Source organism: Delphinapterus leucas, chromosome 16 (assembly GCF_059928025.1).
Source record: "Delphinapterus leucas isolate spDelLeu-1000000601 "Yukka" chromosome 16, BTC_Dleu_Yukka2, whole genome shotgun sequence".
NCBI lineage: Eukaryota > Metazoa > Chordata > Mammalia > Artiodactyla > Monodontidae > Delphinapterus > Delphinapterus leucas.
Window position 1 is genome coordinate 6599915 of NC_143144.1, and position 13914 is coordinate 6613828.

The following is a 13914-nucleotide window of genomic DNA, read 5'->3' on the forward strand; positions in this document are numbered from 1 at the left end:
ATAGATGTATCACGTATTTCCCAAAGATAAGGGAGGATAGGGCTTCCCTGGTAGCGCAGTGGTTGGGAGTCCGCCTGCCGATGCAGGGGACACGGGTTTGTGCCCCGGTCTGGGAAGATCCCACATGCCGCTAGGCCCGTGAGCCATGGCCACTGAGCCTGCACGTCCGGAGCCTGTGCTCCGCAACGGGAGAGGCCACAACAGTGAGAGGCCCGCATACCGCAAAAAATAAATAAATAAATAAAATAAGGGAGGATATTGGAGACAGGAAGTAAAACAGGAAGTCACAAAGAAACCCAAATGGAAATTCAGAGAAGGCAGAATGTAAAAATTGAAAAAAGTCTCAGTAAATGGGTTGAACAGCTAGGTGGATTTTGTTGAAGAACTAACTAGTGAGCCAGACGACCATTCAAAAACTCTGAGGGCCTGAGAAACAGAGAGAAGGAAAAAAAAAACAAAAGTTAAGTAACGTACAGAATAGGGTTATTTGATCAAAGTTCATATGAAAAAAAATGCCAGAAGAAAAGAAAACAATTAATAGAGGCAAGAGAGGAAATATTTGAAGGACTAATGACTGAAAGTTGCCCAGAAAAAAGGAAAAGCTATAAGACCTTTTACCGATGGGCTTAATAACTCTAACAGAATAGAAAAGGGTGGGGTGGTCAATAGGTTGTAATTAAACTTTATATATAACAAAGATAAAAGAAATTTCTAAGGGCAGATCATCTAGAAAGGGATAAGAATTAGATCTCAGACTTTTCAATAACAACATAGAAGGCGAGAAGGCAGAACATTAAGCCAAACCATTATTTAGAGTTTGAGTGTGAAATAAAGATGTTCTCAGACCTGTAAGTTCTTAAAAGATTTACAGGGCTTCCCTGGTGGTACAGTGGTTAAGAATCCGCCTGCCAGTGCAGGGGACACGGGTTCGAGCCCTGGTCGGGGAAGATCCCACATGCCACGGAGCAGCTAAGCCCGTGCGCCACAACTTCTGAGCCGGCGTGCCACAACTACTGAAGCCCATGCACCTAGAGACCGTGCTCCACAAGAAGAGAAGCCACCTCAAGGAGAAGCCTGTGCACCACAACGAAGAGTAGCCCCCGCTCGCTGCAACTAGAGAAAGCCTGTGCACAGCAACGAAGACCCAACCTGGCCATAAATAAATAAATAGGCCGTCTCTCAAACCACTAAAAAACAAAAACGTTTTAAATGAAAAATAAGTTCAGGAGGGCAGTGTGAGTATGTGAGAGAGTACATAAAAAAAACTTTAGTAAATTTTACTGTTGAGGAAATAGCTTACAATAAAACAAAAATGTATCTTAGTAAAAATTTAGAACTAAAATATGGCCTCGAGATACATACAAATGTATCACCTTGCAGATGGGTTGAGGATAGAATGAGGGGGTGGTGAACGTTTGCTAAGGTGCAGCCCAGGTAGCCTCATTCCTCCCCTGATCTACTGCAAGTCCCTTTGACGACAAATGAAAATTTAATTTCACGTAAAAGCCTGTACACAAATGTTCATAGCAACTTTATGTATAATATTCCCAAGCTGGGAACATTACAGATGTCCTTCAGTGGGTGAATGGTTGAATAAACTGTGGTCCAGACAGAGCATGGCACACTGCTCAGCAATAGAAATGAATAAACTATTGGTATGTGAATCTCCAGGGACATGTGTAGAATGAAAAAAGCCAATTCCAAAAGGTGCATTAGTTATGATTCTATTTATGTAACATTTTTGAAATGGAAAAATTTTAGAAATGGAGAACGGATGTAGTGGTTTCCAGACACTAGGGATGGGGGTCAGGGTGGGAAGTAGTGATGTGGTTATAACACGGCGTATAGGGATGCTCGTGGTGGTGGAGTTGTTCTGTACCTTGAATGTGGCAGTGGATACATGAGGTTACACAAGGGATAAAATTATACAGAACTATAGACATACACATGCACACACACACGAGAGGACAACTGAATAAGATCAGTGGATTGCACCAATGCCAATTCCCTGGTTGTGATATTGTACTATATTTTTACAAGATGTTACCATTGTGGGAAACTGGGTAAAGGTACATGGATCTCTGTATTCTTTCTCACAATTTTATGTGAATTAATAAAAAGAAAAAGGAAGGTAGGAAAAAAGAAACAAAGACATATACAACTTTTTAAAATTAGAAATCTTAGTTGTAATATATCACAAAAACAGCAACAATTAAACAGTAATTACAACACCTGGGTTAAAGCCAGTAATCCCAAAGATTAAACTCCAGAATGGATTTTTATAAAATTCAGCCAAATGTTTTGTATTGCATTCATTTCTGAAAAAAAAAAGTAAAAATAAAGTTGAACATAAAGTGTGGTAAAAATATAAGCCAGGAAAAGTGGAACTAAAAGAATATTGGGGTAACAATTACAATGTCAGACAAACTAGCACTATATGTAAAATTTGGGGGACAATAATGTTGCCAATTCTGGAATTCAATTACAGAAAAATATGAAAATGAATAAGTTTGATGGTAGGTGTACAAGTGTTTGTTAAATTGTTTTCCATATTTTTCTGTATATTTAAAATATTTTAATACTTTTAAAACCAAAAAAATTGTAATAAAAGACAAAAATATTGGAGATGATTAAAGTATTATTCAGATGAAAATTTAGAGCTTTAAATACATTCGCTAAAAATTAAGTAGTAAGAGAGGAAAATCAAAGAAAGAAAACTAGCAAGCATTTAACAGCAGAAGCTAATAAAAAGATAATAAATCTGAAGAATGACAAAAAAGTAAATATAAAGATAAGATCAGAAATCAAGGAAAGAGAGAACAAAAATCAATAACAAAGATTAACAAAGCAAAAGGTTGTTCTTTGAAAAGATAATAAGCTAGCAAGCCTCTGATAAGACTGAACAAGATAAATCAGAAAAGCGGTAAATAAATATTTAAATAAAGTACAGAATGAAAAGGAGAAATGTCTATGGAGACAAGTGATTTTAAGAATAATTTTTAGGGCTTCCCTGGTGGTGCAGTGGTTAAGAATCTGCCTGCCAGTGCAGGGGACACGGGTTCGAGCCCTGGTCTGGGAAGATCCCGCATGCCGCGTAGCAGCTAAGCCCGAGCACCACAACTACTGAGCCTGTGCTGTAGAGCCCACGAGCCACAACTGTTGAGCCCACCTGCCACAACTACTGAAGCCCGCGCACCTAGAGCCCGTGCTCTGCAACAAGAGAAGCCACCGCAATGTGAAGTCTGTGCACCACAACGAAGAGTAGCCCCTGCTCGCCGCAACTAGAGAAAGCCCGCGTGCAGCAACGAAGACCCAACACAGCCAAAAAGTAATTAATTAATTAATTAAAAATTTTTTTAAATTTATGAACAAACATTACAATACATATGAAACCCGTGAGAAAATGGATTGATTTCTATAACAGATATAAATTGTTAAACTGGATACAAGAAGAAACAGAAAATCAGTAGACTAAAAATTAAAGATATTGAACTGGTAATAAAATGCCTTCTTCAACAAAAGCCTTAGGAAAAGGATGGGGAACCCAAGGCAGGAATAAACTGGCAATGGATAGGTAAAGACAATTCACAGGACGAGATCTGAGTGGCTGTGAAGCGATTGCAGTGGAGAAACACAACTTCAAACAAGACGCCACTTGTCACGTATCAGGTTGGCTACAATTAGGAAACTGGACAATAGAGTCCAGTTTTTCTAATAAGGATGGTCTCTTCTCATGTGTACCAGACCCCATTCCTGCTCTCTTGCTCCAGGACATGGCTCAGATATCTGTGTTCTCTTTCTCTCTTTTTTATTACTTTAGGAGTTTTTTTTGCTGTTATTATTGTTGGGTTTTTTTGTTTGTTTGTTTTTGGCTGCGCTGCGCGTCATGTGGGATCTTAGTTCCCCGACCAGGGATTGAACCCGTGCCCCCTAAGTGGAAGTGCGGATCCCTGACCACTGGACCTCCAGGGAATTCCCCTCTTTTTTAAATTTTAGATTGGCGTATAACACGATCAGAAAGTGCACACATTGTGAATATACTGCTTGGTGAATTTTCACAAAATGACCATACTCATCACTACCACCATAGAAAAATAAAGCACTTCTAGTTACGCCAGCAGCCCCCTCTTCCTGTCATTACCGCTCTTCGCCCCAGGGAAGCCACTATCCTGATGTCTAACACCATGAATTAGTTTTGCGTATTTAAAAACATAAAATAAATGGAATCATCGTGCCTCCTCTTTGTCTAACCTTATGTTTTTGAGATTCAGCCATATTGTTGCAGATTGTACTAATTTGTTCATCTTCTTTGCAAAAATTCCAATGAATGGACATTCCACAATTTATCCACTCTTCTATTTATGGCCATTTGTTTTCCCTCCCAGGTTCTGGCTGTTACAAATAATGTTGTCCAATCATACATATATACAGTTGATCTTCATTATTTGTGGATTTTGTGTTGGCGAGTTTGTCTACTTACTAAAATTTGTTTGTAACTCCCAAATCAGTACCTGCAGAGTTTTCCCTGTCATTCATGGACGTGCCCAGAGGGGCCAAAAATTTGAGTCGCCTGATGTGCACGATCCCAGCTGAGGTCGAACAAGGCAGTGCTCTGTTTCCTCGTTAAAGTTTTCATACTGTAGACAAGTGCCCTTTTTGCTGTCTAGTTAATGCCATGTTTTTCACATCTTTGTGTTTTTTTCTTGGTGATTTTGCTGTTCAAACGGCCCCCTCCCCAGCACAGTGCTGAAGCGCTGTCTGGTGTTCCTGAGGGCAGGAAGGCTGTGATGTGTCGTATGGAGAACCTGTGTGTTTCGTAAGCTTTGTTCAGGCCTGAGTTAACAGTGCTCTGACCATGAGTCCAGTGTTAGTGAATCAACAATATTTATTAAATAAGGTGCTTTTAAACAGGAACACACATAAAACGAGGTTATATATTGATCAGTTAATGATAATGTTGTAACCAAAGGCTCACGGGAAGCTAACCCTCCATTTCCCCTGAGAGCAGTGGTTCAGTATCTGCCCATTCAGTGCTCATGGTGACTACAGAACATGACTACTGCGAACATTGAGAATATGTGCGTTTCATGAGTATAAACCTAGGAGTCGTGGTGCTGGGTCATGTGATCGACATATTTTTAACATTAGTACATCTGTCATAGAGATTTCAAAGACACTGTGTTCATGTGCAGTCCCATCAGCAGTATAGGAGAGGACTAATCCTTCTTTACCTTCTCTGACACTTGGTATTGTCAGGCTTTTAGATTTTAGCCATCTTGATGATGTGCAATACATCACACTGTAGTTTAATGTGCATTTTCCTGTTGGTTGATGGCATGGTGCATCTTTTCATAAGGTATTTATTGACCATTTAGATGCCCTCTTTTGTGAAGTGTCTGTTCAGGTCTTTGCCCTTTAAAAAATCGGGTTGTCTGTCTCTTTCTTATTGTTCTGTAGGATTCCTGTTTATATTCCAGAAGCAGTCCTTTGCTGGTTATATGTATTACAAATAGCTTCTCCCACTTTGCGGCTTACCATTTCATTTTCTCAATGGTTTTTTTTTTATGAATATAAGTTCTTCATATTAATAGTCAAATTTATCATTTGTTTTCTTTATAGTTAGTACTTTTTATATCCTGTTTGAGAGATCTTTGTTTACTATAAAGTCATAAAGATATTATCCTACACAGGCATACCTCAGAGATATTGCAGGTTTGGTTCCAGACCATGGCAATAAAGCAAATATTGCAATAGGCAAGTCACATGAATATTTTGTTTTCTCAGTTTTTACACTATACTGTAGTCTATTAAGTGTGCAATAGCATTATGTCTAAAAAACAATGTATATACATACCTTCATTAAAAAATACTTTATTGCTAAAAATGCTAACCATCATCTGAGACTTCAGCGAGTTTGCTGAAACTCTTTTTGCTGGTGGAGGGTTTGAAATATTGCAAGAATTACTAAAATGTGACACAGAGACATGGAATAAGAAAATGCTGTTAAAATGATGGTGCTGATAGACTTACTTGATGCAGGGTTGCCACAAACCTTCAAATTGCAAAGAGAAAAATTCACTATTTGTGAAGTGCAATAAAATGAAGCAAGGTATGCCTGAATTATTTTCTAGAAGTTTTATTCCTTTATTTTTCACACTTTGATCTACAATCCACCTGAAATTGATGTTTGCATGGTATGAGCCAGTAATCATGAATTTGATTCTTTTTCCTATAGTGATATCCAGCTGACGTAGTGCATATGTTTAGAAGACTGTCCTTTCCCCACTACACTTTATCACTAATGCTTTCATGACATATTTCCATCCTTTTGTCTGCAACCTGTTTGTATCCTTATATTTATGTATGTCTCTTGTAAGCAACATGTAATTAGATTTTGAATTTTTTATTCTAGTCTAAAATCTTTGACTTTTAAATACAGTATTTATCTATTTATATTTAATGTAATTCCTAACATATTAGGGAAGAAATAGTTCTATTTTGCCATTTTCCCTATCTGTACCACATTCATTCCTGTCTTCTTTATTGCTTTCACTAAACCAATACTTAAGTATTTTTTAATTTAAAAACATTTCTCCCAAGCTTGTTAGTTATACATTCTTTTAATTTCTCTGTTTTATGACTACCATAAGGGGTTCAATATGAATCCATGACTTTTTTTGGGTGGGGAGTACGCAGGCCTCTCACTGTTGTGGCCTCTCCCGTTGCGGAGCACAGGCTCCAGACACGCAGGCTCAGTGGCCATGGCTCACGGGCCCAGCCGCTCTGCGGCATGTGGGATCTTCCCGGACCAGGGCACGAACCCGTATCCCCTGCATTAGCAGGCGGACTCTCAACCACTGCGCCACCAGGGAAGCCCGAATCCATGACTTTTTAAAGTTTAATACAAATGAGCACTTTACTACTTTCTGGACAACACAAGGAACTGAAACTATTTTAATTCCTTTCACTCCCTCCTTCTCTTTGTGCTGGCTTTTAATCCTTCATATATTTTAGATCACAAAAGAAATTATTATTACTGTTTTTTATGTCAACAGCCACTTAAATTTACCCACACATTTACTCTCCCCATTGTTTTTCATTCCTTTATGCATGTCCTTGCTTCCAGCTGGGATCATTTCCTTTATTATGGATATACTGCCAAGGAATTCTTTCAGTTTTATTTATTTGAAGATATCTTTCTTTTACTTTTGAAGGAAATTAAAAATAATTGTGTAATTTATAGATTGTTAGGCTTTTTTCCACGATTTTTAACATGTTGCTTTATTACCTCCTGGCATCCACCATTTCTGTCACCGATATACTTCCTTGAAGTGAATGTCTTTTTTTCCCACTAGCTGTTTTCAAGAGTTGCGATCTGTCTTTGTTGTCCAGCAGTTTCACTAAGATGAACCTAGGTGTGTTGTTTAGTTTGATTTTCCCTGCTTTGAGATTGTAGTGCTACCCGAATGTGTAATTTGATGTCTCTTGTCAATTATTTGAAAATTCTCAACACTAGCTCTTTTAATATTGCTTCTGTCTCATTCTTTCTTTTTTACTTCTGGCTTCATCATTTATAGATACAGGCTTTAAAATAATGATGATTCATATGTTGAGGAAGATAGAGGACATGATAGATAATTTCAGCAGAGAACTGAAATATATTTTAAAAATCAAATAGAAATTATAGAACTGAAAAATACATCTACTAAAATTTAGAACACAGAGATAAATTGAATAGCAGATTAGACACAGTAGAAGGAAGGATTATTAAATGGAAGATAGGTGTATAGAAAACATCCAGCCTGAAGCTGAATGAATGGATGAAAAATACATACTTTCATTTAAAATTTCAGGTTTTTGGCTTTCCATGAAAGTCAGAATTGTTTGTGAACATTGAGTTTACATTCCTCATAGCTTTAGTTGCCCTGAGCTGAGGAAGGACTCTCTGTGCAGGGATATGTCCTTTCTACTAGCAAGAGTTCACTTCTCTCTATTGCTTTCTGCCACTGAGGCTGAATATCAGTTGTTATGGTTTATATTACCCCTGCACTGCTTCACTCATTTGTGTTACCTGGGTGAGTGTGGTTTAGTAAGGGAAAACGGTGGAGGAGGGACAATCTAGGCAGATGAAATAGCACATGAAAAAGTACTTACCCTGGGGGAGTTGGGCAGGTCTGGGGACTCAAATTAAGGCAGCAGGACTAGAGCACAGACATGAGTGGGGGTGTTGTATTGGGCCACTGAGTCTGGAAAAATATTTAGGATCTTGGATAGCCTTACAGACCAAGTAGCTAAGAAGGACTATACTTATTTCACGGTAAACAGATTTGGCCCCTCTGAATCTTCTGGTTGAAATAATCCATCGCTATGTAAACTTAACTTGTTAACTCTAACTTTTAGCCAGGTAGACAAGCTATTGGTTTGGTATGATGAAACATCACTGAATTAATTTTTATGCCTTTGTTTCTTCTCCGCCTTAGCTGCAAGTGTCCACTGCTTGGAAAAGTGTGGGAAGCTGACCTGGAAGCTTGTCGGTTGCTTATCCAGAGCCTGCAGCTCCAGGAGGCCAGGGGCAGCCTGTTGGCAGAAGATGAGAGACAGATGGATGACTTAGGGGGAAGTGCTTGTATAACAGCTCTGGCCATCCCCCCGAGGCCCCACTCTGAAGATGAGAGGAAGACCCCTTTGCAAGCATTTGAAGAGTGGAACGTGCACCTGACCCCTTCTCCTCACTGTGCTGGCAGTGAACAGAAAGAGGTCTGTCCATCCTCATAGCCTCAATAGGGGCCTTACTCTGAGGGGTGATTTGGGACCACACTTCAAGTGGGAGCAGTAAATACCGGGCGGGCTTCCCACTGAACCACCCAGACTCTTTAAAGATTTAACAACTCCTGAATATGATTACAAAATGATGTAGAATTTTTACAGAAGTTGTTTAAAATATAGGAGAACGGAAAGGATTAGTTCTATTTTTATTCTAATTTCATGGCTATAGTTAGAATATACAATCTAATATATAATTACTATATATATAGCCCACACTATGTATGTCATATATAAGATATAGCTACTGTATGTACTATATATTATATATGTCATATATGATATTTAATTTTGTATTTAGAATCCATATCTTACAATATCGATTCATTAGAATCAAACAAATATATGTATATATTCCAGTAACTGTTTTTGCCAAAGCAAGATCATAATGAATGTTAGAATTTGCTCTTTTCATTTAAAACAACCTAATAACTTGGCCTGTGATATATGCATTAAAAATTAAAGTGTAGATTTATTCAACATTTTACCCCAAGGCTGACCTAGATCAACAGAGAAGAGTTCCCCACCCCTTCTCTCCCTGGTTCATCTCTCCTCTCTCCCCTCCCCTCTCCCACTTTCCCCTCTAACCCTAATAAGATTCTTTCACGAAAGGGCTCCAGGAATTTTTTTCCAGTTTTAACGCTATGACAGGAGGTTTTAGAGCACTTTTCTGGCCAGATTCCTGGGTGTTCTGAATATTAAAAGAAAGTAAAACCTTGGTGAAACTGGAGGAACGTGTCATTTCACGTTCACATCTCACATTTGCCATTAGTTGTGCCCCCTCCCTGGGTCTCTGCCACGACTCACCAGGGAACGAACCCCATTTGGGTGCCTCCCCACCGCCCTGTGTGCAGGACCATGGTCTTTACAGAGCACACACTCGCTGACAATGTGTGCCTACAGTCACCGTCTTCTGGACTGCTGGGAAAATTGATACTTGATCGTATATTTGAATTGAACAACCTGATGAGAAAGCAGGCGGTTGTCACTCTCTGGAATCCTGCTGGCCTCATAAAATTAGGCTCTACACTGGGCTGTCAATGATCTCAACTCCTTTGTTAGCTGAGGCCCTGCAGGTGGAATCCTCCACAAAGCCTGGTTGCCCGAGCTCATGCTTACAGTTGTTGAAAACTTGTGGCCAGTTGCAGTTGGCCAGCTTCAAAGAATATTCTGGTGCGAGGGACACACTGCCTGAGTGAGGGGAAGGGAGCCCTGGGTGGAAGAAACTGCAGGCCCTGGGGCTGAGTCTTTGAAGGCAGGGCTGGCTCTCCAAAGGGGGCTCCCGGGAGCTCAGTGCCAGGACAGGAGCCAAGCCAGGTACATGGTGGGGTTTGCTGGGGCAGTGAACACCTCTGGAGGTCATGCCTGCTTCAGCAGATCGGACCTTGTAGGCGGAGTCTCCTCCCTCCCTCCCTCCCTCCCTCCCTCCCTCTCTTCCTCCCTCCCTCCCTCCCTCTCTCCCTCCCTCCCTCCCTCTCTCCCTCCCTCCCTCCCTCCCTCTCTCCCTCCCTCCCTCCCTCCCTCTCTCCCTCCCTCCCTCCCTCCCTCCCTCTCTGCCTCTCTCCCTCTCTCCCTCCCTCCCTCCCTCTCTCCCTCTCTCCCTCTCTCCTTCTCTCCCTCCCTCCCTCTCTCCCTCTCTCACTCCCTCTCTCACTCCCTCCCTCCTCCTTCCTTCCTCCCTTCTTTCTTTCCCTCCCTCCCTCCCTCCCTCCCTTCCTTCCTTTCTTCCTTCCTTCCCTCCTTCCCTCATCGCTGTGCCCATGTGTCCCTCCAGGCTGTCTGGGGGATGACTCTTCTGAGTATAAGAGGATTATTCCTCCTCTATAAGATTGTAAGCACCTGCCAATCTGGCTATAGGAAAACAGCTTGTTTGCTTAAAAGTAGGAAAATCAGAGTCAAGGATGAATGGCGTAGAGCTTTATCACAGAATGATTCTTCAAGTTTCTGTGGGAAGGAGGTGCGGGCTGTGACTGAGAGAGCAGAAGAGCACGGTGGCTGCCTCTTCAAGCTCCAGGACTGAGCCCCCAGCTCTGCTCCACCAGCTGAAGTGCTGAGGATGTTCTGTAGTTTTGGGGGTGGGAGAGAGATGAGGGGCCTTGAAAGCTCCTGCTAGCTCACTGCCATCTCCCATCCTGTGTCTTTCCCGTCCCATGTGCTGTCCCTGCATTGCTTTTCTGGGTTTATGTTCACAGAGGGAGGCGGGCACCTTCTGAACTTGGGAGTGGCAGGAATGTTAAGATGGTAGGTATTTTCTGGAAAGGGCAAAATTGTGGAAACAGAAAACAGATCAGTTGTTGCCAGGAATTGGGATTGGGGGGAAGGGACCGATCACAAAGGGCTGCATGAAGGAACTGGGGTGGGGGGCAGTATGGGACCGCACTATTCTGTATCTTGAATGTGGTAATGGCTGCATAACTGTGTGTGTGTGTCTAAATCTGTAACTTTACACCCAAAACTCTACTGCATGTCATGTTACAAAAGTGACTATAATTTTAAAAAATAACATCTCCCTATTTAAAAGCGAGGCTACAGATGTTTGAATTGGCTGCACTTGTCTTAGGGCTATAGGAAGACGGTACAGCAGAATGAGCAGAGCTGAGGCTGCCGGGCTGTGTACAAGCTGCATTCCCTTATCTGCTAAAAAAAAACACACAAAACAAAAAAAATGAGGATAATGAAAACTATCTCATGAGGCTGCTGTGAAGATTTAAATAAAATAGCATCTAAAGTGATATTAACGCATATATGTAGAATCTAGAAAAATGGTACCTCAATGAGCCTACTTACAGGGCAGGAATAGAGACATAGACGTTGAGAACGGACATGTGGACACAGCGGGGAAGGGGATGGTGGGACGAATTGGGAGATTGAGATTGACAGAAATACACTACCATGTGTAAAACAGATAGCTAGTGGGAACCTGCTGTATAGCTCGGGGAGTTCAGCTCGGTGCTCTGTGATGACCTAGATGGTGGGCGTGGGGTGGGAGGCAGGGAGGTCCAAGAGGGAGGGGATACAGGTGTACATGTAGCTGATTCACTTCATTGTACCGCAGAAACTAACACAACATTGTAAAGCAACTATATCCCAATTTGAAAAAAAAGTGAGCGATACATACATAGCAGAGGCTTAAATAATGTTTTGTGTGTGTGTTTATCACTCTTTCCGGCAGTCACAAGAATCTCTAAGACCTTTTAAAAATAATATACCTTGCTTCCTTTATTAAGAAGCAGAGCTGAGCAATGAATCAGTGGAAGATATTCCAGAAAAGAAAGGCTTAATAAAGGAAAAGTCTTGTTTGTATTTGGATGGCGGATCTCAGGCTACTGAAGGCGCAAACTGTAACCAAGGGTCTCATTCGGAAGGTGTTTTTGTTTTCCTGCCTCGGTTTCTAGGGAGTCATTGAAGGCTGGGTCCTTGTGTATTTATCCCGTGGCTACAGTGTCTGTTTGCTTTGCAGCTGTGAGCTGGTTTGGCTGTGGAACTCCCTGCTGGGTCTGGCCACCCTGCCCGGGTTTCTCTACTGAAGCATATGATGCCCCGAAGGCAGTCCATTTCTTTTTAACCCGAATCTTCCATGAAAAATTGCTGACTTCTTAGGAAGGTCCACAGGGAGATGGATTTTCAAAGCCTTCCCTGTGCTCATCTGCCCCACGTGGGTGCGTGCATTTTGATTGCACTGGTTATAACAAGTGCTTTGTCATTAATGAAAGATTTTGCTGTGTTTAGGGTCCCACCGGGCTTCTCAGCACCGTTTTCCCCATTTTACAGCTGGGCCCATTAAGGCATAGTAATTTGCTGTGAGCTTTGTTACCGTGGAAGTCAGCCACAGGGCGAAGGGCCAGTTTTCTCCTGCGCTTCCCCAATGGTGAGAGCCCTCTTCTTTTTCAGTTTCATTACAGCTCTCCTGCAAGCCTTTTCTCGGACCCTGGAAACAATCAGGTGCCCTTGGCTCTGCTTTATAGACATTACAGAAATTGCATGGGGGCCAGACAGGAGCTGGGGAAATCAGTGAGCTAGCTTCCTCTGCTCTGAAGTTGCTCTTTTGTACTCGCTGTACTGGCCATTATACCTGCGTAATTGTCTCTTTCCTGTCTGCGGCCTGCGCTGCTGGGGTGCTTTCTGTTTTTACTACAGAGTGGGCTCCCCTCCCGCAGAGCTTCCCCGGACAGTGTCACCCTCCCAGCCTCCAGCTGCTTCCTTTCCCAGCCAGTAGCTGCCACCAAAGAGGCTCAAAGAGGCCAAAAAAAGATCCAGCAGCTTTGAGCCATCTCATGCAGGATTTGAGTAGCCAGGGTTAAGATGTCTGCAGTGAAAGGAATTAGCAATAAGACACAGAGTAGCCTTGCGTTTTTAATTTTTATTTTTTTATGGAAGTCTAGTTGATTTCCAGTTTTATTTATTATATGGGTCTCCAGAAATGTTTGTTGATGTCTCCCAATTCCTTTTTACTCCATTTCACAAGAAAAGAAAGCTGGAAAAATGGATCTGGGGTGAAGATGTGCGTCCTCACCATCTTAAACTGGTTTCTAATTCTAGAAACATCTGAAGTGGTCAAAGGGCTTCATCTTTCGTCCTGACAGATGCAGACCTGATTCTCTCTCTTTGCTCTCACTTCCCGGCTCCCTTGAGCTCTCAGAGGGGCAGCAGCCTCACCAGCGAAGCGGGGTTGAAAGAGCAGGTCCTGAACCACATGTCTTGATAGTTCTTACACCTTGGAACTTATGAGACAACCCCTGGGGGTGGGTAGGACTGCTCACTCGCTCACCAGCTGCTTTTACTCTTTTTGTCTTTGGGGAGAAAGCAAAAAGCTTGGGTGTGAAGAGAAATTCCACCTTCTCTACAATTTAGTATTTCGTGTTGCAAACCCATCCTCCTTAGCCCAAGAGTAGAGCAGTAGAAGCAGTCAGGCTGCCATCAGGATTGGTAATTGGTTGATTAATTAAAAAGCCAGAGAATCATAAAAAATGATACATGTGCATTTTAAACTTTTTTTTTTTTAAGTTTGCTATAAGACCAAGACTTTTTGTTTGTATAGGTCTTCCTGAATGGCTTTTCCCCTGGCCATTCTTGCAGAACCCTCACCAATAA

The 13914-nt window shown here is 41.7% G+C and overlaps 1 protein-coding gene across 2 annotated transcripts in view; it reads left to right on the forward strand.

The window, feature by feature from the left end:
• The window catches only part of DISC1 (DISC1 scaffold protein), a 349574-nt gene that overhangs the window by 307260 nt on the left and 28400 nt on the right, over positions 1-13914 (forward strand). For both annotated transcript variants that reach the window (XM_022553158.2, XM_022553157.2), the window contains exon 11: positions 8481-8757. In XM_022553158.2, the coding sequence (XP_022408866.2) occupies positions 8481-8757 (277 nt within the window). The remainder of the gene's footprint in view (positions 1-8480; positions 8758-13914) is intronic.